The sequence below is a fragment of the Lathamus discolor genome, chromosome 3, assembly GCF_037157495.1.
Source record: "Lathamus discolor isolate bLatDis1 chromosome 3, bLatDis1.hap1, whole genome shotgun sequence".
Classification (NCBI taxonomy): domain Eukaryota; kingdom Metazoa; phylum Chordata; class Aves; order Psittaciformes; family Psittacidae; genus Lathamus; species Lathamus discolor.
In genome coordinates this window covers 40,626,521-40,651,581 of record NC_088886.1, presented here as the reverse complement: position 1 = coordinate 40,651,581, position 25,061 = coordinate 40,626,521, and the positions used below count along the sequence as shown (strand labels likewise).

The 25,061-nt window shown below is 40.9% G+C and overlaps 1 protein-coding gene across 1 annotated transcript in view; it reads right to left on the bottom strand.

The window, feature by feature from the left end:
• The window catches only part of LOC136009921 (zonadhesin-like), a 58,951-nt gene extending 34,247 nt beyond the window's left edge, over positions 1-24,704 (bottom strand). The window contains exons 1-13 of the mRNA XM_065670385.1: positions 24,626-24,704; positions 14,305-14,454; positions 12,455-12,717; positions 11,771-11,852; positions 9,514-9,579; positions 9,010-9,254; positions 7,323-7,606; positions 6,397-6,674; positions 3,011-3,609; positions 2,085-2,649; positions 1,421-1,620; positions 948-1,328; positions 11-297 (exon numbers count right to left, since the gene is read on the bottom strand). Coding sequence (XP_065526457.1) covers positions 11-297; positions 948-1,328; positions 1,421-1,620; positions 2,085-2,649; positions 3,011-3,609; positions 6,397-6,674; positions 7,323-7,606; positions 9,010-9,254; positions 9,514-9,579; positions 11,771-11,852; positions 12,455-12,717; positions 14,305-14,454; positions 24,626-24,704 — 3,479 coding nt within the window. The remainder of the gene's footprint in view (positions 1-10; positions 298-947; positions 1,329-1,420; positions 1,621-2,084; positions 2,650-3,010; positions 3,610-6,396; positions 6,675-7,322; positions 7,607-9,009; positions 9,255-9,513; positions 9,580-11,770; positions 11,853-12,454; positions 12,718-14,304; positions 14,455-24,625) is intronic.
• Positions 24,705-25,061: the final 357 nt, after the last annotated feature.

Genomic DNA, 25,061 nt, shown 5'->3' with positions numbered 1-25,061 from the left:
AGATACTTACGTCCTGTTGTCATCCTTCACTATCCAGCTGTCACCAAATTTATTTGGATCCTGTTCTATGACTTTATCTGGTTTTAGAAAATCATCCAGTTGGTTGTCATTGAAAGTCCCACACAGACCACACAGCTGTCCTTTGAGGCTTTCGTCAGCCAGAATGAAAAGCTCCTGGTCACCATCAAACTTAACCTGTATCCCTACAGAGGTATCAATGACCACATAATGTCCTTTTATAGCTACTCTGGCTTCATGATTCAAATCCACAGGAAGATAAACCCGAACTCCATTCACCTAAAGAAAACAAAACCCACACAACCAGGTAAGTCAATAAAGCTCCCAGTAACGAAGGGGAAGTCTATGCTGCCAGAACTATATCTTTCTTCACCAAGTTAGCCTTATGCTAATGAACAATGTAGACACAGAAGTTTGAAGCTTAACAGAGGGTTACGGGCTGTATACTTATCCCACATCTTGAATAGTGCTATTTAGCATAAGTTGAGCTCCGTGCTGTCACAACTACACACATAGCAATTCTTGGAATAGCTAAAGTTCTGGTAAGTACGATCCTGAGAGGGTACAGCAAAAATACTATTTATATTTAAAGACCAGATCTACAAAATTCAGACTGAGATTTAGTTCAGCAAAAAGCTTTCTATTTTTGATGAGGCATTGGATGAAGTTGATACTTTCCTACAACCTCATTTAAAAAAGATTTGAATTGACAGAAGGAAGCTATGATGGTTTCTGTCTTTCTGGGGAAGGAAAAAAAAACCAAACAACCCCCACCCCCCTCCAAAACAAAACCCAACGCATTTCTGTGACTTTTAGCATGTGCAGTCTTGGAGCTGAACAAAGCAGAGAAGCCTGATTCATTTCTTTCAAACAGAAATGTAAAGTGAATAGGTATGATGGATTGTTTATGCTTAAAGTAGAACACTTACATAGGTTTCTTTATTTTTCTTCAAAACAATATGAAGATTTTTCAGTGTGACAGCAACTGAGTTCAAGGCTGTCCAGTTCGGGTTTCCTCTATGTTCATTTTTGGTTGTCACTGAAAACCTTTCAGAAGAATTTGTGCATGTCTCAACGACAGTATAATTGCAGTCTCCTTGGAAATGGTACAGTCTCCCATCAAAGGTTATATAATGTGGATCCCCGAAAATGTGGCAGGTACTGGGATTCAATGGATAACATCCCAGGAGTCCATTCTGCACCTTGCAAACTTCGCTTACTTCACAAGTGTCTGAATTGCAAACTACAGTGCCATTTCCAGCGCATATACATTGGCCTGCACAGTCTGTTTGCCAAAAGGCCTCTCCTTTCTGTTAGAGGCAACAAAACAAAAATAAATTAAAAGAGTTATCGGTAAAGTTGATCTGTGAAATAAAACCCTGAACTATGTGCCAGAACAAACCTCATAATATCTGCCATTCTGAAGGCAGCCACAGTTGCTCATGGACACACACTCTCCACCACTGATGACAAAACCATTGCTGCATTCACATCCTTCTATACAAGGTCTGCTGCAGTTCTTTGATGCGAGAGGGTCAAGGCAGGTTGCTGGACAAGCACTGGTGCATGGATTGTAATGACTATTGGGAGGGCATGCAACAGCTGAAAAACAGTAACAGGCACTGAATTGACAATCACGACTCACATAAACCACGACTCAAGACTGATTATTTTGAGCAACTGACAATGCTGGGTTTTTTGAAGCTGAAATTCCTTTCCTGTTATGATAGCAGAAAGCAAAATAGAAAACATTCTACAGGAAATAAGCTTGAATGCTTAACACATATATGATAGATGCTAAGCATCTCCAAATCCAAGTAAAAACTATGCCTCCCTAAGTTAGGTGTAATACTTAGCTGGTACATTTCTAGAAGTACAGAAATTTTTTAAAGTCATCGGACACAGTCTGGAAATAAACCAACATATTAAAAACAAAACATCTTCTAAAACTCAGATGTGATTTCATATTATTAGGACCTGGAAAACAAAAGACTTGCTGTGGCCAGAGGTTCTGGGAACAGGGAGCGGAACATTTCCCTCCTGGCAATCGCAAAGCGGGTACTCACGGCAGAAGGTCGCATTCCGCCAGGGAAGAAGAGTCACACCGGCTGCTTGGCAGGCGTCAGCGTAGGCCTCCAGAGCAGCACACAGGACCTCCTGGCCACCATTCAGGGCACACAGGTCATAGAAGCAGGTCTCAAAGTAGCTCTGGGGGTTGATCACAGCGTGGCACTTCTCAAAAGAGCCAGGACTGGCAGTCAGCATGCCACAGAACTGGTCCGATCGGTAGAGCTTCTCCTCTTCTGCACTGCAGGGTGGGGAGGGGTTGGGGACACCGCAAGATGAGTCACTCTCTGGGACCTGCCAGCTCTCCCCCAGCTCATTGGAGTCTGCGGCTTGCTGCCCGTTGGGCATCATGTAATCGTCCTCCCTACGGTTGTTGAAGTTCCCACACATGCCACAGGTCAGGTTGAAGTAGGTGGTGGGCACCTTCACCTCCACCGAGTGGTCAGTGTCGTAGGACACTCTGAGGTCGAAGTCTGTCTCCAGGACAATGTAGCGGCCACTCGTGCTCACCGTGATGGCACCTCCCGCTGCACTCACCGGCAAGGTCTGGCGCACATTGTTCACCTAGGGCAGATACACGGCAATGGGCCTGAGCCCAAGGGAATCCGCTCCCAGCCCGGGCGCAGCAAACCAGAGCCCGCGATGCCCTCACAACCCAGGTGCCCCTCTGGCTTGCAGAGCCGTGGCTGCGTTCTGCTCCCCGCAGGGGCCGCTCTTCGCCGTCGGCCACATTCCCCATTTGCCTCTTCTTCCTCAGCCCCTCCAGAAAAGAAAAAGAAAGCAACCCAGTGGCTTCAGGGGAACCCACCCACACCTGGGACAATGAAGGTGTCTGGTACACACCATGCCATGCCCTGCCAAGAAAAGCCAGCCCTGCCTTGCTGCCTTGCAGCTGTGCCATGCTCATGCCAGCCCCCCTGCCTACCAGCACTTGGCTCTTCTCCTTCTTGACAATGGCAATGCGCTCTCCGTACACCTCAACCAGGACTTCGCGCACGTAGGACACTCTGGTGTTCCCACGATGCTCGTTCTTGGCCTCAACGTTGAAGTAGGGCAGGGAGGTGCTGTTGGAGCACACTTTGGCCAGGGTGTAGGTGCAGTTGCCCATGAAGTTGTGCGTCACCTTGTCAAAGGTGTTGTAGTGAGGGTCACCGTGGACATGGCAGATGCCGTAGGATTGCTCGAGGCACTCAGGTCTCCCATCCTGCACCCCACAGAACTGGCCCGCAGGGCATGAGGCGTTAAAGCACTGGACTTTGCTTCCTCGCGCGGGACACGTGCACTTTGACGAGCAGGTGTTGTCTGTCCAGAACTCAGAGCCCACAGGGTAGTGCTGCCCATTGTGCCAGCACCCACACTGCTGGCTGGGCACGCACTGGTCATTGTAGAGCAGGTACCCGCTGTCGCACACGCAGCTCTCCACACACGGCAGGTTGCAATTGTATGGTGCTATTGGGTCCACACAGGTGGCAGGGCAGGCTGCAGCACATGGCTCATAGTGGGTGTTGGCTGGACAGGCTAATGCTGTGTAATAAAAGAAAAACCTTTCTATTAATCTATTTTAAGTACTGAAGGATTGTTTTTTTTTTTACTATCACACATATTTGAATACGTATCTTATTTGAAATATTTGGGTGTATCTTGGAGTTCTGAGGCAGTTTGATGCATGCCTTTGCTCTCTTACCACCCTTTATATTCTTTTTAGGTTCAGGTTATTGAAAGTTTCACTCATGGAGGGAATTTCCTAAGAGACATCTTACTGCTGAAGTCAATTGGTTTGAATTCTTCCATTGGGCTGAGGACATCCATGTCATGTTAGTTATTTGTCCTAGTCATAGAATCATAAAATCATAAAATCATAGAATCATAGAATAGTTAGAGTTGGAAAGGACCTTAAGATCATCTAGTTCCAACCCCTCTGCTATGAGCAGGAACACCTTGCACTAAACCACATCATCCAAGATTCCATCCAGCCTGGCATTGAACATTGTCACGGATATGCCATATTTAGGTAATATTCCTGATATTTAATTCTAATAATCTTATAGCTTTTTAATTAATATTTTTTTACTTCACCAAGGTCTTAATTATTTGTTAAATAATCAGGATATACAAGTCCTCTATTCTATTTTTACATATTGTTACATGCACAACATGTAGATACCCAAGTTATTTAGAGGTTTTAAACACTGAGATTTTCAGGTGAGAAGATGTCAGAACTGAAGTTTCCTGAACAATCTTTTCAGGTTCCATATGTTTACGTGATGCCCTTCAGTTTATAATCACAGATTTTCTCACTGTTTTTAGTCTGCTTTCCTAAGAAGACAGAGATTACAGAATTTTATTGTACATCTCTCTGCTCATCCTCCCACTTACTAAATTTGACCCCGCTGATTTATTGGAAATAAGTTGGTGACATTGGTGGAGGACAAAAATATATCCAGGTCCATTAATTGAAATAGGTATAAGGGTAAGAGGAGAGATTCTGCAAGGTATTTCAGCAGAAAGAACAGCTACAGAGAGGGCTCACTCCTGTTCAGAAACCATAGAATACATGTGAAAGAAAACTTCAGTAATGCCCCAGAGAAAATGCTCCACCTAGAGACTGCAGTCAAATGTGAAACAAAAGACAGAAAGAAATCAGGACTTAGTCATTCAAGTGTTTACAGCCAAGTCTCTAGTCTCCTCATCTCCTTCAGTGCAAAATGCACATAGAGCACTGGATCACTATTTGCATTGCTTCTGCTGGAAGCAGATCTGTCCAGGACTTTCAGGCAGTATCTAAATTCTATTCCAAAGACAAAATACTTTGTTTATTTGTTGCTGGGGGGGGTTCTCCTTTTTTTTTTTTTCTAGAATAAATGCCTGAATGCTTGAGAAATGTTCTTGATGTAATGTTTACCAACATTCACAGAAGAAAGGTCATTATTCCCATTTAATCTCCAGCTTAGACTTCTGTTTATTACTTCAGTACTTAACTTTTGTCAAGCATTTTGTTTCTGTCTCCTCTACATCTTCAACTACATTCTCCACTTCCGTTATCGTGGTTAACAATCTCCATTGCACAGGCTTCTTGCTTCAGTCCTGGCCTTTAATTCCAGGCTGCCTACCTGTGTTGTTTCCTCTCCCATCTGAAACCATGAATCACTATGCCTGTACAGAACACACTGATGCCATCCGCAGGGATGAATGGCCAGCAACCCCTCCTCTCGTATACATATGGGAGTTTGTGCCACTGATAGTGTTTCCAATACTGTCCTTCTCCCTTCATCGCAGTTCTCCTGCTCAGTTCATTGGATGTGCTCCTCCTTCATCCTGCTCTATTTGCACTGATACAAACTATGAGATTAAGATAGCCTCTCTGTTTGATCTCAGAGTTATTCCTCCTATCAACTCTAATTTTATTATTCTTGCAAGACCAACAAGCTCTGACTCCTGGACCAGCTACCTAGTCTGTGCTTCCTGGTCCTTGGCTCTCTGCCTAGCCAGTTTCAACCTATTCTTCCTCTCTTCTCTAGACTTCTAAGCAAATTCTCATTTTCTTTTCTAGCTCCTACTTGCTTCCACTAAATACAGGGTCTTTCTCTTAGCTATTCATTAGTCCTCTCCAGCTCCTAGTTAGAGCTCTTTTCTCACTGTCCCAGACTGCCTGGATTCCTTATCCCCATCTACAGCTCTACCTTGTATCTGCTTAGGCTCATATAATTTCTATGTTCATGTAAGTTATCCACCTTGATGCGTTTTTGCTGAGGTTGCTGCAGGAGGAGAAGTCACAGCCATTAACTGGGTGTCTGACCACTCTGAAGTAGAGAGGCTGGGAGTATAGGAGAAGGCAGCTCAGACTCTCAGCAAGAAGGGTGCATAAAGCTCTTAGACATCTACTAAGCATGTGCAGAAAGACTTTTTTTTTTTCTCTCAAAGACATTTAAGTTTAGGCATAGCTTCTTCAGAAGGTAAAAATCCCTCTAAGTCATACATCCCTGACACACCTAATACCCCCGAACAAATATTAGAGACACTAGAGGATTTCAAAGCAAAAGCCTCCAATTCTATTTTAAGATGGACTAGACAGTATTTTCTCCTTTCGTCTGAAGCAGCTTAACAATTTTCACTAGACCTTTCCTGAAAGAATCAAACTGAGGACAGTATGCAACCCTGAAATCTTTAGCATGAACAGCCAAGATTCACAATGGCATATGAATTCAAAACAATGTTTTGTACTGTTCTGTACAAGAAATGCAGAAGTTATTCAGGAAGTCCTAATTATACCCTCCTGACAAGTGGTGATTTCCAATAAACTTTGATACATACGGCAGAAGGTTGCATTTCTCCATGGTGTCAGCTGGACTCCTGCAGATTGGCACATGTCTGCATAAGCCTGCAGGTTTTGGCAGAGGGCTGCATTGTTCAAATGAAGTTCACAGAGATCATACTGGCAGGCTTTAGAATAACTCTGTGGATCAATTACTGAGTGGCAATTCTGGAATGGACCACTGGGATCTGTGATCAGACCACAATATTCATTGCTTTGGATGACATGTTTTTCATCAGCAGTGCAACTTGGAGTATGACCATCATCTGGCAAGCACCTAATGTGGAAAGAAAAAAAAAAAAAGATGTGGAAAAATTCACCATTGAAATTGGGATGGGCTAGCACCTAAGATGCTTTTCAACTCAGATCTAACAAAACTACAGGGTTGACCCAGGATAGACATGATGTATTTTAAAGCTCTACATTTCCAACACTTGGGATAGAAATTCAGATTTTAATATAATTTCAACCTTATAACCTTTGAGAGGCCTAGAAGAAATCCAAATATTTATTTTGGCTTTCTTTTAAGTCAAGCTTTCTACATAGAAAATACCTAGAGGAAGGGCGAAAAAAAGTAAAAGCATTCAAAGTTAAACCTCTACTATCATTAAATAATATACTGTGAAATTATAAAACAAATAGTGAAGTATCTTCAGAGGAGTTCAAATAGATCTTCAAGTATTAGCATTAATATACTATAACAATACAGAAATCTTAGTGGCATCTGCAGTGTTTTATTCACATTTTCTCTTTTTAGGCACATTTGTTATGAAACTTTACCCAGACAGATAAAAGTAAGCACACTGACAGGAATATATTTTGTCCCATGTGCCTGACATTTTTTGGCACACATACAACATTTGCTGAAAATACTTATCATTGCATAACCAACAGCTAAAGCCCAGCATGCTATTTGCAGTCCTACCTGGAATCATTGTAAACTTGCCAACTGTTGCCAAGGCTGGCTGAACTTGTTTCCATCTCTCCTTCTGGGTTAAGGAAGTCATCTGCCTTGTGCCCATTATAATTTCCACATATTCCACAAACTTTAGACATATAGGTACTCGGAATAGTGATTTCTGCTCTGTGATTTCCATCAAACCTGACATTCAGCCCGAAGTCAGTAGTAACCACAACATACTGCCCACTGAGGGAAATGCTGACACCCTGCACCAAGGTCAGAGGGAGCACCTGGCTGACTCCATTAACCTGCCGGCACAGAGAAGGACAGTCATTATAATAACATTAAAAGAAGTATTTTTAATCATGACCCTCTTAGATCATACCCCTTTACTGAGCATAGGACTTACTTACACAGTGAGCAGTAAGAATTCGTATTGGGTTAAGCATTATCTACCATGAATGTGGGCATAGTCTAAGACCTGGAGGCCATAATAACATAGCTACATAGGTTCCAAGTGCAGTCAAAGTGAGCTTGGTGAACCAGACACAACTGGCAGAAGTCCAAGATTTAGCATGATCTCTCAGCAGTAGTCTTTTATTTTGGACCAGGTAAGATTAAAAAAAAATGTAGTTAGAATCAATTCTCAGAAAATTTTCAGGATAGGTCAAATCTTTAAAAAGCTTCTTTTTTTTTTTGTTTGGGTTTTTTTTTTTCTCTTTCAATTGTCGTGTTTGAAACATCAGACGATGAAAAGTAAGCGCCCAAACGAAAAACTTCAAATTCTTTAAAATTTACTAAAATTAGTATCTACTTTGAATATTTGTTCTTATTATATATGTAAGAAAGTCTAGTTTACTTAGAAAGATATATATAATAAAAGAAACACATACATAATAAAAAACGTAAATAGAAGGGAAAGCTATAAAAGCTATACAAGTTATAAAAGCTACAAAAGCTATAAAAGAGAAGCCATAGACAAATGTGGATAGATGAATCCACTATGTTTCTAAGATCAAATGTGAAAGGTCTCAATGTACATTTTAAACCTTGTCTCCTGTTACATAAATCACTATACTATTTTCTTAAAAGAAGGGTGGTAACAAAGCAAGATGACCTACTCATTTATTGGGGGTTTGAATCAAACATGTTTGTTGTCCCTTTATGGAAGGGTGCCATAAAGAAGCCTTAAAATACAATAACGGGCAAAGTGACACAATCGGTGAGTGTGAGGAGAGTCATCAGATTGTCACTCTAGGACTCTCATCTGGCCATGCTTTCTAGCAAGTGCCAGGTGTCAAGGGAAGTTAGCAGTCATGTCTAATAATTAGAAATCAGGGATAAGCATGCAGTTTTACAGGCTACCACTCAGAATCAGGAAATAACTACCAGTGTAGACTGGGTTAATGCAGGGCCTTTTTATTCCCTGATTCAGACCAAGCTTGAGCATGCAGGGCAAGCTAGAAAGATAGGCTAGCCCACCAACACCTTCTGGGGTGTCAGTTCTAATCCCAGCTTGTAGCTACGAAGCACAAAATTGTAGCCTATGATTTCAGTTCTGAAATTCCAATCTTAAGAACTCCACCCTACTCCTACTCCTACTCCTAAATATCTGACTGCCCTCTAAATATTACTGCATGTGTGCTGAAAATTTGTAGTCATTCTTTCAGGCTATGAACTACTAATGATAGATAGTGGGCTCTAACCTTACCTTAACAACTCTGTTTTTACCCAGATTAATCCTGTAGCCATACACATCAACATCCACATATTGGACGTAAGACACATGAGTGTTGCCTCCCCTGTGCTCGTTGGCTGCTTCTATGTTGAAATAGGGCAGCGAACTGTTGCTCTCACACAGCTTGGAGAGGGTGTAGGTGCAGGTGCCCATAAAGTCATGATGCTGCTTGTCAAATGTGTCATAGTGAGGATCCCCATGTATACTGCAAATTGCTTCTGGAGACAGGAAAAAGGAGTATGTTCTCATTAACACATGAATACATCCAAAAAAGCCACATTGCTGTGTAGTAGGAAAGCACAATCATCCCCATTCTATAGATCACATATGGAAAAACTGAAACAGAAAAGGCAGATTTATATAGCCATAACAGAGATACCCAAAGAAATCCACAGAAGCAAATGAGTAGGACAGAGAGTAAAAACTTCAGGTGTCCTTCTACAAGCCATTGGCTAGCATATGATTGGCTAAAATTACCTGTCACCGAAGATGGTGTAGATTCTGTTGGGGCAGTTGTTGGTGGTACAGAGGTAGGGACAGCTTCTGTTAATAGAAAAGAAATACAGTGAGTTGCAACATTACAGGGTAAACACTACTTACACACCAGCATACACTAATTTCTTCTTATTCTTCACCAGCATAAAGTTAGAAGTGGGACTGCCTATATTTAAAAACGAGGATACATGGGCCTTTCGAGTGCCTAGAAAAGCTTGTCTGACTCTTAGGTTGGTCTGCAAGTGAGCAGCCTGTCAACAGATGCCATATAGCAGAAAAAAATAATTCTCAGGGCACTGGCAGTTTCTAATCAGAGAGTTCTGCTGTTCCTTCAAAATTATATTTATTTCTTGGGAATGTGACAGCTGTAAGACCTTTCTACTGACAGACACAACAGTCATGTTGCAGAGTCTTCCCTCCTGCCTGCTTCTGCTTGCTAATAAGCATTTGCATCTTCTCCACCTATTTTTACCCATCAGAAAGATGTCTTCTAAAAAAAAGTGGTCCTTTTGGTGTACTTCTATGTGTGGTCTAGAAACATCAGGGTGAGTATTCTGATGTCATGTTCATTAACCTGGTGACATGCCAATGAGTGTTGGATCTGAATCTCTGGAAGTACAACAGACTAACTTCAGAGCATGCATGCATTCACACCTGCCCCTTTGCAAAACAAAGAATCCTCTCCTCATTCAGGTACTCTTCTACTGTATCCTAATGAGCCCTCCACTGTGCACTGAGTGTGTGATAACAGTCATTCCACAAGGAGATGACCAAGTGATGAACTGATTCATGGAAGGTAATGCTTTCCAATCTACTTACAGATGGACTATAGGTGCATAATCATATAAATGTATCCACAAGTAAGGCAGCTGTTCTTCCATATCACTGACATTGCTAATGACAGTATTTATAGGAATTAAATTGTAATACAGAAAAGAAGTTATACAAGAACAAATAAGAGATTTTTGAATAATGATTCAGTAACTACACACTATAACCATACTGCTTTTGTGCTAACTATGCGATTCAAACTGAGCTGGGTGTGGGGGTTTTGCAAAATACTTACTACTTATAATATAGAAGAAACCAATAGACTTCACATAACTTGAAGTCTAGTGTATACTGAAAAAACTCTTCACAAACTTGCCTTGGAAGCTAATTTTCCATGTGACAAATAGACATGTATTTAGTATTTTATAAGTTGATTAAAATACCTATTCAAACATTCTTGTAGAAACAAAAAGGTTGGGAGGACTTTGACTTTTCCGAACCTAATAACTCACTTAACTTTCATCACATTAGTAGCCATATAGTACAACAGAGGGAGAAGCACTTTTGGAATTAGGTTAGTGCACCATCCAGTGGCTGAATCATACACCTGGAAACAGACCTGGCGCAAAAACACCTGGAAAAATGAAAGACTGGCTCTCACTGACCCTCAAAAAGAAAAGACCCCGAGTATTCTTCACAGAATTTGAAATAAAATTTTACGTTCTAAGAGCATGGACCTGAATAGAAGTTCTTGTCTTGGCTAGCATAAATTTGAAACATTTTATTGTCATTATATGAGTAGCATTTCACAAAGACTGAGGTCTAATAAGACCTAACACCACCTTCTATGTGGTTTCAGCAAGTTTCTTGCTCAATTCACATTCTGTTAGTATTGCATGCTTGTCAATAAAGATGGGATGAAACTGTATTTCACTTCCAGATACTAGTCATCCACAGCTTGTGCCAGTCTTAGCTGATTTGTTACAGGGTCAAAGCTCAAGCTCAAGTTGTTGGTTTATACTCAGATATGGTAGTGCAACTCAGCTTTTTTAACTCACCGTTACTTCTTTTTATTGCAGCGCTTTGTATCTGCTGAACTTGTATGAACTGAGATTTGCTGCAAAATGCCAATTAGAGCATTTTAATCTGGAACCCAAGTCCAATATGTACACCTTTGGGTGGGTTTAGAGTTGCACTTCAGATTTAAGGTAAAGTTTGCTGGACCTTGTAAAAACAGTCATGTTTTCAGAGAATGGGATAGCTTATTCTCAACATTTGAAGTGGTGTGGAAAGATCTAGGAAGAACGACAGCAGAAGAGACAGCATTCAAGTGAAGTGAGCTGTAAAGTTTTTGCCATTTCTCTTTTGTGGTTCAAAGTCATGAGGAGTTTCTACATGGAACTGAGTAACGATCAATAGCTTGAACTGAGATGAAGAAGTATACTCTTAGGTGCAAAACCAGACTTACCACAGGGTCCATCCCTTACTCTCACATTGTCCAGTGCCGTATCCCCATACTCTGTCAGTCCCCGGACAGCCTCAAAAATTACCTAGACAGGAAGAAAAGTGAATCACTGCATTTCTTTAGGCAAATGACAGACCATTTCCCTTAGCATGTTTTCAGAATATTCCTTCTGGTCTATCTCTAAAGGCGCTAAGTAAAACTGAGGCTACAACAATTTTCCTAGCTTCCCTCAGAAGCCTAGAATATATATTCTGTAATAAGGTAAGGACTTCAGGAAACATTGCCCTATCTTCTCCTGACTGATAAATCAGTTGTCTGGATCCTGCAGAGAAGTCCAATATAAGCAGCATCTCACAATTCAAACCCTAACTCTGAGCAGACAAAGCTGCATTTAATTAAGGCACTTAAAGCCATTGACTTCCTTTGTGAAGAAGGGAAGGAAGGAAAAAGAGGAAAACTAAATATATTTTTATCCCCTAACTAACAGCACCAGTAAAATTCAGGGGGTTGTTTGTTTCTTCTCACAGTTCACCAGCATAGCACATGAGGTCATTATATTTACGAAATATAAACTGAGCAAATCTTAAGATTGTATTTTTCTACCTTACATGTTCGACCTTTTACAGCCTGCGAAGGGAGAATAAATGCTGATACTGCACAAATAAATTTATTCTGAAGATATATTACCTTTATCTTTCTCTCTGTTAGAAAACTATGAGTGATGGCACCATAGTTCCACAAGGAATTCTGGTTTCCTTTCCGAATCCACACTGCAGACTCCTCCATGCTGTCTTGGATAAGCACTCTCAGCTCATTCATTTCTTCTGACCCAAACATATAGTACCAGAAATCTATGCATATTTTTTCAGACACTATAATATCTGGGCTCTCAAGTCTGTTAGTGTCAAATGGGATCAGATTACTTGCTTCTTGGTAGATAAAATAGCCTTCTGCATAGGAAAAAAAAACAAACCAACGGATATGGTTGAAACTTTGTCAGATGTCATTTAAAACTGAAGTGCAACTTGACTCTGAAAGAAATAAAGGACATCTTTAGTAGTGCAAAGTTGAGAGTGCTTGAAATTTACATTGTAATGGTTAGCACCATGTAGTTAGCCAAATCAGAATGTGAGCTGCAGAGCAAAGCAAATATATCCCATCTCACATGAATCATTATTTTGGGATCACAAATAAAGATGTAGGCCTCTTTCATGAGACACCACCTCCAGATACAGTGCCTCACTGATCCAAGTTCATTCAGTTTCCTCTTTCCTCTAAGGAAAATAATACAATCTGCTATACACCTTCTCCTGTGGGATGTATTTTTTTCTAAAGATTTTGGTCTCAAGAGCAAAGCCCAAGCACAGGGAAGATTCCAACCTGTCAACATTTTTTTTTTATCTCAAAATGGAAGGGATAGTAATTAATGCAGATATTTCCATCAATATATTTAGGTTTTACATTATGAAAAGGAAGCAAACTTTCAAAATTCAGAAATTCGCAGTATTTCTTTTAGGATTTGAAACACTTTAGTCTGAATTGCTTCAATATGTGATCATGTTTTGCTTCACTAGGGCTGAAATTTTTGCCTCCTTTGGGCTAAGATCAAAGCTACATTCCCCAGCATGGCTGAAATCAACTCTCCCACATCTGACTATGGAAAGAAATCAGAAAGGAATGAATGACCATTTCTGTATGGGAAAGTATGGTTCCACACATAGCATCTAACATTCATGTTTTAGTTCGTGAGAAAATATAAGTCACATTTAAAGGTATATGGTCTGTAGTGAATCAAAAACCAAAACATTATTGTGTAAATCCAAATTAAAAATATTTAATTTCTTCTTTCAACTGTTAATTATAATTGTTCAGTATCAGAATACTAAAAGTGCAGAAAATAACTTAGCAAAAATCATAACTCTGTTCTGATCCACTTACTGAGCCTGACAGCAGTTGAGCTTTCAGTCTTGGGATAATTACAGAAAGCAATATGACTGCAGACTGATCACCCATAAATGGTTCTGCTGGTGCAAAACAAGCGGTTCAAACAGATAAAGACGGAGCAATAAAAAACACTTGTTTAACCATACAACCATGTTAGACCCCAGTTTTTCAGTCACATGTAGCTGAGGACAAGCTTTTTAAAGATACTCTTTGATTTCAGACTTGATCTTTTAACAGTTTACTAGAGTGAACATCATCTAGTGCCATCATTAAGTACAGCCATCATTAAATTTATTGTCATTAACTGGTATCAGTGTAATTTGGCCACAAGCCCTCTCCTGAATCTGTTGCACATCACTGCATTTTCTGTGAGGCCTTAACCATGACATAACTAGCTTACTTCTACTTTCATGCACTGATAAAGTTTTCCAACTCAGTTTAATTTACTCGTAACTGACAGTGAAAAGTCAAAGACAAGTGTCAGCATGAAACAAAACCGGCACATTGCAAGGGGTTTCCTGAATTTCTTTATCAAAGAAAGAAGAATAAAGATAGTCACAAAGAAATCAACAATGCCATATCTGAGCACTTACTTCCATCAGGATAGTCTCCATCAGGACCCGTTCCATCAGTTGGAGTATCATGCTTGGTTCGTATCCACAATCCCTGGTTGGGATTGCAAGGCTGAGTCCAGTCACAAAATGGTCTTGAGTTGTTGTTAAAATCACATCTGGTGAGGTAAGCTGAAATACAGCACATCAAAGTAAGAGCAGCTAGTATGCTCAAAATCTGCCTGGATATTAACAGCACTAATGGCATGCGGTTACCTGTTTCAGGATCCCATGCTCTCAAGCCACCAGTTGGTCTTTGCTTGATCCTGCCAAGAAAAATAACACAGTGAAGCCCTTGTGGAATTAGTGACTCAAAAACTATTTAAGAAAGAATGTTGGGACCTCAACGTATGTCTTTGGGTGTTTCATTGAATAACTGAATAGATCCAGGTCCATGTCTGACTTTTTCTCTTCCCATACATACTTACTCCTTCATGATAAAGTTCAGAGAGTGAGTCAAAGGTGGGATATGTTCATTTCATCTCGTGTGGAGGAATCCTCTGCTTTGTATCCCACTGTACTGAAAGGAGACCAGTTCTCCTGGTACAGGGAGCTACATAAGGGATGGATGGATGCACCTCAGCTCAGATAGTAGTAGGATAAGAGCAAGGACTTGCTCATGGCATTATCATCCCCACTGTTGCAAAGTGGATAAATGCCTGTAAACTAGTGTACTATGTAACTCTGTTATTTGTTGGAAAGCTACATATTTCTTTTAACTCCTGCAAGTCTCTCATGACAGAGAGTCACCTCATTCACCTCATGAGCTGCCACTCATTCAGCTCTTCGAATTAACCCTGAAAATGATGCAGAACAAAAGCAGTTACAAATGCACATTCCTTGTGGTGCTACACGCTCCCACAGAGATGATATGACACAAGATCAAAATCCCACCACAGATCACAGCATAAATAGCTCTGCTCTTTGGGTGTTTTGCATAGGGACTGCAGGCCTACAATAGTTCTTGACATACTCTTACAGTGGCCCACAGTTTCTAGAGGAAGGGTTCAGTTCTAACCTCTGTGGTGCCTCCTTAATTGTTCTTATTGTACTTGACACAGTATATAGAATCTGCCCTTAAGTGAATGCATCACAGTGAATGGCCCCACTGCCCTTCAAAATCCAAGCAATGATATTCACAGAAACTACGGGTATTAGAAGCAAATATCACATAATCAATTCATCAGTGAAATGCAGCAAGCAACTGGAGAACTGACCAAGCTAAGTCTAAGGAAGAAAGAGAATATGGAAAGAGAGATAAAGTAGGAAAATTTTCTTCACTGTTCCTACTTGGATCTCTTTTCTCATGAAAAAGGGGGGAAAGCTGTGACAAGTTGCCATTCACCTCTATTCAGTGCTATCTTTTAACTGCTACAAATCAGGTAAATCCTAAGCCAAAGGTTAATCCAGATATATTCTAGTGTTCTGTAACTACTGTGGTTATTCTATCAAGATTTCTCCTCTTCAGATGTGCCATTAAAAATCCATGTTACAGGTTTTTCACACAGACAGGAGCCAGTGCAGAATTAGGCAAAATTAAGTTATTCAACTGAATTAAATATTTAAATTATTTCTTCTTTTTTTCAATTATATGGTTCAGTTGTACAATATTCCACACTGAAAAAGTGAAGAAACATTCCACATATAAAAAGTGAAGAAAGGATATTTATCATTAACAGCTAAGCTTCCTGAATTAAGTTGAATTCAGTACTGTGCTACTTACCCTGTACTATTCAGCACTGAAACACAGAATAAAATCAAAGTGTAGTGGAAGTGCCAGAGGGTCTCCATGCTAGAAGACAGAGTAAAGTCTTCTGTGTGGTATAGTTTGCATAGTAATCCACCAGCTGTACTCAGTGAGGAAGAAATGAGGATGACCTACAGTGAAACAGAAGAATATATTGACCAGAGGGTGGAGGCGATTATAAAAACCTGTCCAACCATATATCAGTTATGCTTCCTGGGTTATCTACCTCAAGAAAAGCACATGTGATCCAAAAGCTCATATTCACTTCAAACGTCACTTGCTTTGACAGTCTTAGTTGCCTGCTGGAGAAATTGACTTGATTTTGGCAATTTTTGGTTTTGCTGGTTTATATTTTTAAAAGTCTGCAATTCTAAAGAGCTTTTTTCTTACATTGATAGCAAGACAACTTTCTTCATTTAAAACTCCTGCCCTGCTTTTACTGCTATCATAAGTGAGGTTTCTCATATTGATTGAATTTCTCCCTTTCTGAAACCAGCATTCAGCAGAGCTGATAACAAGCTGTCAATTTACTCAGTCATGGTTTTGTGGGCACAGTTCACAAACTTGCTGAAATAGTATTGTTACCATATCAGCCCTGCTTGAAAAGCAAATGGCCATTTTCTGGACTGCAATGGAGCCTCTGTTGGTTACTGGCACAGAAAAAGCAAGTGAATCATTCCCACTGATGCTTCATCCTTTGCTGTTCTGTTCTTTGCAGCATTCCTTGCATCAGGGCCTGCAAAGAAATGGTTTGAAGGCAGCCAAATTCCCTACTTCATCTGGATTTTATGAGTGATGCGAATCAAAGGAGAATCAGAAAGTATACAGTGCTTCCTTACATTGCCTAGCAACCCCAGACCACAGCTCTATTTTTGTATAAAAGAAGGATGTCTCTGGGAGTGGGGCTTTCTGGGAAAGCCGCCTCTTAGTTACAAGCACTTTTCCTTTGTGATTATATTCCAGTGATTAAGGTCATTAAGGCTTCATAATGTAAGCCTGTAATTTCTTCTACTCCCTTTCCGCCTACTCAGCACAAAATATTTTTACTTGCCATTAACAAGAAACTTAGGAGGCTGATCACATAAACGAGAGAAATAAGGGAGGCTCAAGTAAGACTAAGCAAAAATGTAAGCAGAAATACAACCATATTTCAAGTTAGATCTTAACTGCTGTGTTGACAATGGGCCTGGGGCTAATTCTGCCACAGGCTCATGCCCCACACAAGCCCTGCCAGAGCCAAATGATGGATGCTTACGTACTGGCAATCATCCCTCTCCAATGAATATCCCTTCCTAAGAAAATGTGTGTATTTTTGGTAATCAGTAAACAGGGAAGAGAATTTCCATGATCTACACAAAGAAACTTATTCCCTGCACAAAACCATTGAGCACACTCAGTGTGAGAGGGAGAATACGACTGACCTTCATCTGAAAGTTGCATTGAGCACACTGCATTTTCAGCAGGGCTGCTGAGATGCTGGTCCAGTAAGTGGAAAATCTGTAAAGGTAAATGGTAAATCCTTCCATCCAGATGATGCACAGTCCTTGACCCCTCCTCACCCATGGCAAATACGAAGCACTGCAGTACATGAACACTCCTGTCAGTAGAACCTGGCATGCTCTCCAGCCATGCTGTGTGACCTTTTCTGTCAGTCTGTCACTTCTGTTTAATGCCAGCTGAGGTACTCTGCAAAAGGTGAACTGGGATACTGATTAATAACTACTTTTATATATGGGAAGGATGACAAGAAAATTACTTGCCATTTGATGCCGTGGGATGTGACAGTATCCTGCAGTCCTGACAACCAAACTGATCACCTTGCAGGCCTACTATTTCTCTTCTCTACCCACATGCTTTGTATCTCTGAAAGGCTCCTGGGAGACACTGCCATTGCATATCAATCTGGACTGCATAGCAACCTGAGGAAGAAGAGCAACAATAGCTCTTCATTTCTAATACCATGAAGCTAAAATTGTTCCCAAGAAAGGGCATTTAGAGACAATCTTACAAAGAAGTTATGATTTACTTCTTCCTTAAACCAAAGATCCAGGTGATGGATACCTGATAGTTAACCCCCACGGCTGGCTTCTTAGCGCTCTGTACTGCTGTGCTTCATTTTGAAATCAAACACTAGACTTCACCCCATCTACCACTAGCATTAGAAATTCTCCTCACCTGCTGCTTGTTGACAAAGCTCACTGGGGCCACTCAGTGGGATCAAACATATGACAGATTACCCACATAAAATCTGCATAAGAAGATGCCAGCAGTAGAGCTTTTCAATGGCATGCAACATCCTCAAAAGGACAGAGATACTATTGCATACAGCTTCATTTCTGGCTGGTGGTCAGAAAGGGACTCTTCATTTTTGCAGGATGAAGTTATGTTTCCCAGCAGACAGGATCAGCCAGATGCCTATGCAAAGGGACAGCAAAATGAAGATACAACCAAAGAAAAATTGTCCTGAGCAAGATAAATCAAAGAGTAAAAGAAGCAAACTCAGCAGTTCATCCATTCTAGTGAGTGCTGTCTAAGTGCAGCTTTTGCTTTGTTCCAGCATATACAATTGTCCTCAAGTATCTAAATCTGGTTACTCCAATTTCTTGAATCCAAGTGTTCTCTGATGAATAACAATTGCACTTCATGTTGATAACGCTTAGTCTGTGGTGTTGTAATCAGTAGAAAACTAAGGATTTTGACAACCCTGAAGAATGGGGAAAATTATACAAAGCCTCTTTTTCCTAAGTCATAGATTTGAGCCTAGTTGAGCCTCATAGTGACACTATGGGAGACTGCTACACTGCTACATAGCACAAAGCAGAGAGGTCACTGGATGATATGAAATGCTGATGTCTTGTTGGGGTGCACTTGCACCACATATATATCCCAGGGCCTATTCTATCTAAGGCTCTGTCTAGAAGAAATTTTAACTGAATTAACCAGATGGCTGTTCTTAAATGGCAGAATTCTCTTAATCTGGAATATATCCTGTTCGGTAAATTTGTACATAAAAACTAAACAACATCTGTGATTTTCAGACAATGAATCTATCTCATTGTGGTTTGCACAGATTTAACTGCACTGGCTTTTTGCATCAATTTTAGTTAAATTGATATCACTTGCACGAGTAAAGGGATCCCTCTGTTGTTTCTATTCAGGTAACAATTCAGCCCTTCCTCTGCCCTGACAAATGACTGAGTCAACTTTCGCAGCATGCAATACCTCCGTCACTATTTCCGGAACCCCTAGTGCCCTCTGGGCTCCACCTCTGCCTTTGTGTGAGAAGGCACAGCCAGATCCCTCATTCGTTCACAAATCTGTCTATGCTGGACTCCTGTTTGAGCTACACAAGTCACTGTTGTAAACCTTCACTAAAGAGTTATGAAACAAACAATCAGCACCCATAAACCTATAATCAGATGAATTTAGATTATGCAGCAGTGCAACTAATCCCACATTTACTATATTTAGTACCATGTTTTGATAAGCTGAGGAGGAAGTACATAAAAAAAAATCTCAGTTGCTAGAAAATAAATGGATGTTTCTTTGTTGAGTAAAGCATACTTGTGTTCTATTGAGCACAAGCTGAGGTTGTTTTCCTAACTGCTGGCTATCCAAACTCAAAGTTTCTATTTGAAATTCTAGTTGTCTTTTTCCTGCTTTGATAGCTGTAATGATTTTGAAAATGAAACGTAGCATCCTTATTAAAGTGCAGATGACAGATTAACATTCCATTCTCTTTCTTATGTTTTGAACACTGCAGAGCTAACAGAAATAAAAAGATAGTTTTTCTGACAGTATTCCCAGTTGTCAATTGCCTATTAACAAAATTCCTTCCTGCAAATAGTACTCTTACACTGTGACTTGAAATGCATTTTCGAAGTAACATTCATAAGTTTACCAGGTGCTTACAAATGTGTACTATATGGGTAACGTATAACTAAAATCATAATATTAAGGCATTTATTACCTTTTAGTTGAAATACATCATAGCGTGTTTCATTTCCAGCATAACAAGGTAATGAATATAACATTTCTCCTGATCAATGCAATAAAGAGTTTTTGCTGGCATCCCAATCAATTTTGAACAAAGAAAAGACTGTCACAGGTAAAACCGCTTTCTTCTTAATTTTGGGTGCTACACTTGCAATCATAGATTAGTAAATCAGTTCATAAAAGCCCCCAGAAATTTTTCCAAGTCTGTCTATTAATGACAGATGAGACAGAAAAGACAGTTTAAATATGTGTTCCAGGAGCAGATCTCTGGTAGGAGGAAACTGTTTATACTTACCTCTTTAACTGCCTTCTTTCTAGGGTTTTGTTATTCGGCGATAATCTCATCAGTTGCTTTTGTCTCACTGGAGTTCAATAATTTCATATCTGCATCTTGATGTATTTTACATTTATTGGTTTGGATCTACAATACACAGCAAACCTGTGGCATGCAAAGACCATTCTCTAACAGTAGTTTCTTTCAGAGGCAGTGATGCTTTTTTATTTCCATCAATGGGTTTGTGAAACCAAGCTACCTACAGAGATAAATGATGTATACTACTGTAAAGGTCTGATTCTGCTCTGTTTCAATTCCAATATGCTACTGTAAAAGTTGGTGGTGCTAGTTCTGGTTCATTCTAGTGTAAACAAACGAGGCACATGGCTCATTCTCTATAACATAACACAAATTACAGATGCAGCTGTGTCTAAAATTGGAAATCTTGGGTCTGGCTTAATGAATGCTGAAGTGTGATTGAATTTTCAGCTCACCATTGCACACTTCTTTGAGGCTGATGAAGCCTACATTGTCCCTCCAGTCACAGAATCACAGAATCACAGAATCCCAAGGGTTGGAAGGGACCTCAAAAGATCATCTTCCAACCCCCCCCGCAAGAGCAGGGTAACCTACAGTACATCACCTCAGCACTCTAATATTAGCAAACCTTTACTTGAACCAATTTTAAACAGCTGTTGTGTGCCTGGTTGATTTTTTTCTATAGATCCCAGATGAACTGGTGCAGTTCCTTTTCTTCCAGTCCAATTTCTCATGTCTTGAGTAAGCCTACAAACCTCTTACCTCTTCCTGGTTGTTTCAGGAAGGATGACTTCTCCCATTATCTGTAACCTCACGGATAAGGTTGCTTTCTCTCAAGATATAGTCCTAAGGAATGATCACTTCATACAGCAAGACAGCCCTCTAGATACGCAATGGCTCCTGCAATTAAGTTATTAAACCTTGTTATTACAGTTGCTTCACAAAAAAAATTGTAATACAATTTCCTTTTTATGTAAATATACAGAGATGTACAATTATAAATTACTAAAGCCAACCGTATCCTGCGCTGCATCAAAAGCAGCGTGACCAGCAGGTCGAAGGAGGTGATCCTGTCCCTCTGCTCTCGTGAGACCTCACTTGGAGTATTGTGTACAGTTCTGGTGTCCTCAACATAAAAAGGACATGGAACTGTTGGAACAAGTCCAGAGGAGGGCCACCAGGATGATCAGGGGACTGGAGCACCTCCAGTATGAAGACAGGCTGAGAAAGTTGGGGCTGTTCTGCCTGGGGAAGAGAAGACTGTGTGGAGACCTCGTAGCAGCCTTCTGGTATCTGAAGGGGACCTATAGGGATGCTGGGGATGGACTATTCATTAGGGACTGTAGTAATAGGACAAGGGGTAATGGGTTAAAACTTAAACAGTGGAAGTTTAGATTGGATATAAGGAAGAAATTCTTTACTGTAAGGGTGGTGAGGCACTGGAATGGGTTGCCCAGGAAAGCTGTGAATGCTCCACCCCTAGAGGTGTTCAAGGCCAGGTGGACAGAGCCTTGGGTGACATGGTTTAGTGTGAGGTGTCCCTGCCCATGGCAGGGGGTTGGAACTAGATTATCTTAAGGTCCTTTCCAACCCTGACTATTCTGTGATTCTATGATTCTGTGTGCAATTATAAATAACTTAAAAATGAAGAAGCTTGTCAACATCTATTAATATGGTCTGATCTATATCCTATACTTCCCATGATTCCTGGAACTATGTACTGCTGCTTTCCGTTACCTAGATCACAAATACCTCCCTCTCCAGTCGACAGGAAAACCCATTAAGAGATGACTGAGTTGAGCTAAAAAAAGTCTCAGTCTGGCAGCTCCTGCTGCTTCTACAAGCAGAGACAGACAGGAAATTTAACCTGTTGCACAGTCTGTCCCCATATCACAAACTAAACCCACTCCATACCCTAGCAAAGTATGAAACCTGTGAAATTCATTGCTATTTGTACTTTGTTCTACAAGTTCTACATCTGAAATGAACTAAACTGAAATGGAGATCACTTGTGTCTTTGTCAGGTTCAGAATGAGTAATTAGCATTCTGCTGTTTGCTTTGGAGTGAACTGTATTTATAAAAAAGCACTCGAGTTTTGAGCTACACAGGAAAACAAGGCTTATGTCTTGCAAACGTATGAGAATATATGATTTACCTGTATAGTAGCACATAGTGCATCTGTGCCATGAGCAAGACTTAAAACTGTGTTGAAATTTTATGTTAGGCTTCAGAAATAACCTTGTGATGGCTTAAGAGTCCCAAAGTTCACACCTCTGCCTTTTCTTCACTGCCCCTTCTGATCCTCCAGGTCATATCAGGTTATGCTTTCAGGTTTTCAAAGAAGTAGAATGCTTTTCTCCCTTCTTTGTTTTTAAGCCAGACACCATCTGTGAGTCAAAAATATCCACTTCACAAGTTTAGATTTATGAAAACAATTTCTTAAAACTAAGATCAAAATGGGAGGATTAGCAATGATACAAAAACATGTGGGTAAAGCTGGGAAACAGAAGCAGGGGCAATTCCCTTCACACTGTTAACGATCTAAGTACAGGGCTTCCAAGAAAGGCAAACTTTTAAATCTTTCCTGTACTTTAGAATAAACCTTTAAGAGATGGATTGTGTGACATCTACTTGTAGATGGTAAATTCTCTTTATTCTAGGCCTGCTATACAAAGAGTATAGCAGAGGATAATCTGTGAGAAAAGCTTTATGGGAAAAAAAAAAAAGAGAGAAAACAGAAAAGAAAATTTAGTGTACTAATCAGTTAAGATTTTACTATGGAAAATAGCTTTCATTTTATCCCACATTTCTCCTATTGCCTGTGTTAACATGTAAATCCAGAAGATGAATAAAATGAAGACAATAATACAATATACTTAGGAAAATCTTTTAAGCAGCCACAGACTGTAAAGCATTGCTCTTGTCTCCCTTTGCATGCACACAGCTAGGAACAGGTTTCCAGACTGCTGTGCTCCAGGGACCAGGTGCAATATAGTACTGTAGTTGCATTCACTCCATAAAGTCACATGGGCTTGCTCCTTATATCTGAAAATTTTTCCCCAGGATCATGTTTCAGAGCTGCTCATTAGTTCCCATTTCCCAGGGTGGAACCATGATATGACAAGACTTGTCGGAGGTCAGAGTGGAAAGAAAACCCAGCCTTTATCTCAAATGCCTGTTCTGCAGGGTAAGCTCTTGTACCTTGGTGTTACACATCCCATATGAGTCAGCCCGTCTTTCTGGCCCAGGTGCATTTAATTTTTCGCAGCAAATGAGGAAGTCCAAAGAAGAAAAATGTGAGTGAAATTACCTGGTTAGCTCAGGGACTACAGCACTCACCTGATTTGTAAAACACCAAAGTTTCACCCAAATGAAACAGTGGCTGTGATAAAGGCTACAGGTAGATGAGCAGATGAGCAACCCTTAAGTCTTAAAGGTGGTCCAATTGCACTGCGTCAGCCATCTAGGAAAGAGAAAATTATGCACTGGAAAATACAGTGAAGGGTGAGGCTTCTCCCTGGAAGGCAAGTAGCTGAAACACTGCCAAGCTTCTCCTGGTTTTTGTAAACACAAATGTGCTTTTGGTGGGATGATGGTAGATCACTTTTGGGAGTTGCCAAGGTGAACAGCTGGGATGGCTGGCCTTGCTAAGGACACTCCCCAGCACCTGCCAGCAGGCTGAGACAAATACCAGAGATGCTGGTAGCAGAAGCTGGTGGTAAGTAGGGAGTTAAGGTTTGGTACTTAAAACCTTAACTAAAAAGCAGCCCAGCTTGGGGCCGCTCTTTGGCCCATGACACAGCCCTGCCCTGCCTGGCTGTAGGCCCTGCAGGCTGATGTCCTGGCATGCACTGCTAGCCCCCGCCACCCCAGGCTGTGTCTGGGCCTCACTGTGACCCCCATATATTGGCTCACACCTCAGCCTGGGGGGCCAGGAACTGCCCTGAGCTGGTCAGCACTAGCTCGAGCACTGCATGAGGGGCCCAGGCTGCACCCGGTCAGGGGAGCTGGTGGTGTGGTGCCTCTGCGGGCAGGGAAGAGACTGGCACACGGGTGGAAGCCACGGAGGGCAGGACCCCAATGTCTCATACCACCTGTCTCCTCACAGGAGGAGATTCTCCTTGTTGAGATTGTTTTACCTATTACACAGTCCCCTATGGGCCTTACGCAACCAGGGGATCACCCAGTAACGTCATAGAAATATTCTGTTTGTGCTGGAATTGCTCTTTGGTTTTGTTTCTGGTACCTGGTCTGATTTTAATCTGTGGGGAAGTCAGTCGCTGAGCAAGCACCATGGCAGTTTCTTCCTCAAGTCCAAATTCCATCTTCACCACGCCTGGTGTTTAAAAGAGTAAGCTCTGATATGCACCATGACAACCCGGCCCAGCATTTAGCTGGGTGGAGTATGGTATCCATTGCTGTTAGCAGACCCACTGAGTTAGCTCTTCATCACAAGCCACTTCATCTTGACTTTTATGCAAAGTTGTCAACTTCGCTTTGATATCTGCAGACAGAATGTGTAGAATGAGAAAACAGTTATTGCTTTGGTTATCCCTCAAGATCTTAATGTTGGTATTAGGTTTGCATAGACATGAAAACCTTGGGTAGTTTTCCAAGGTTAAGCCAAACAACCGTCAATCATGACCCTTGCCCTTTGATTATTTGCTTGAGATTGGATAAGA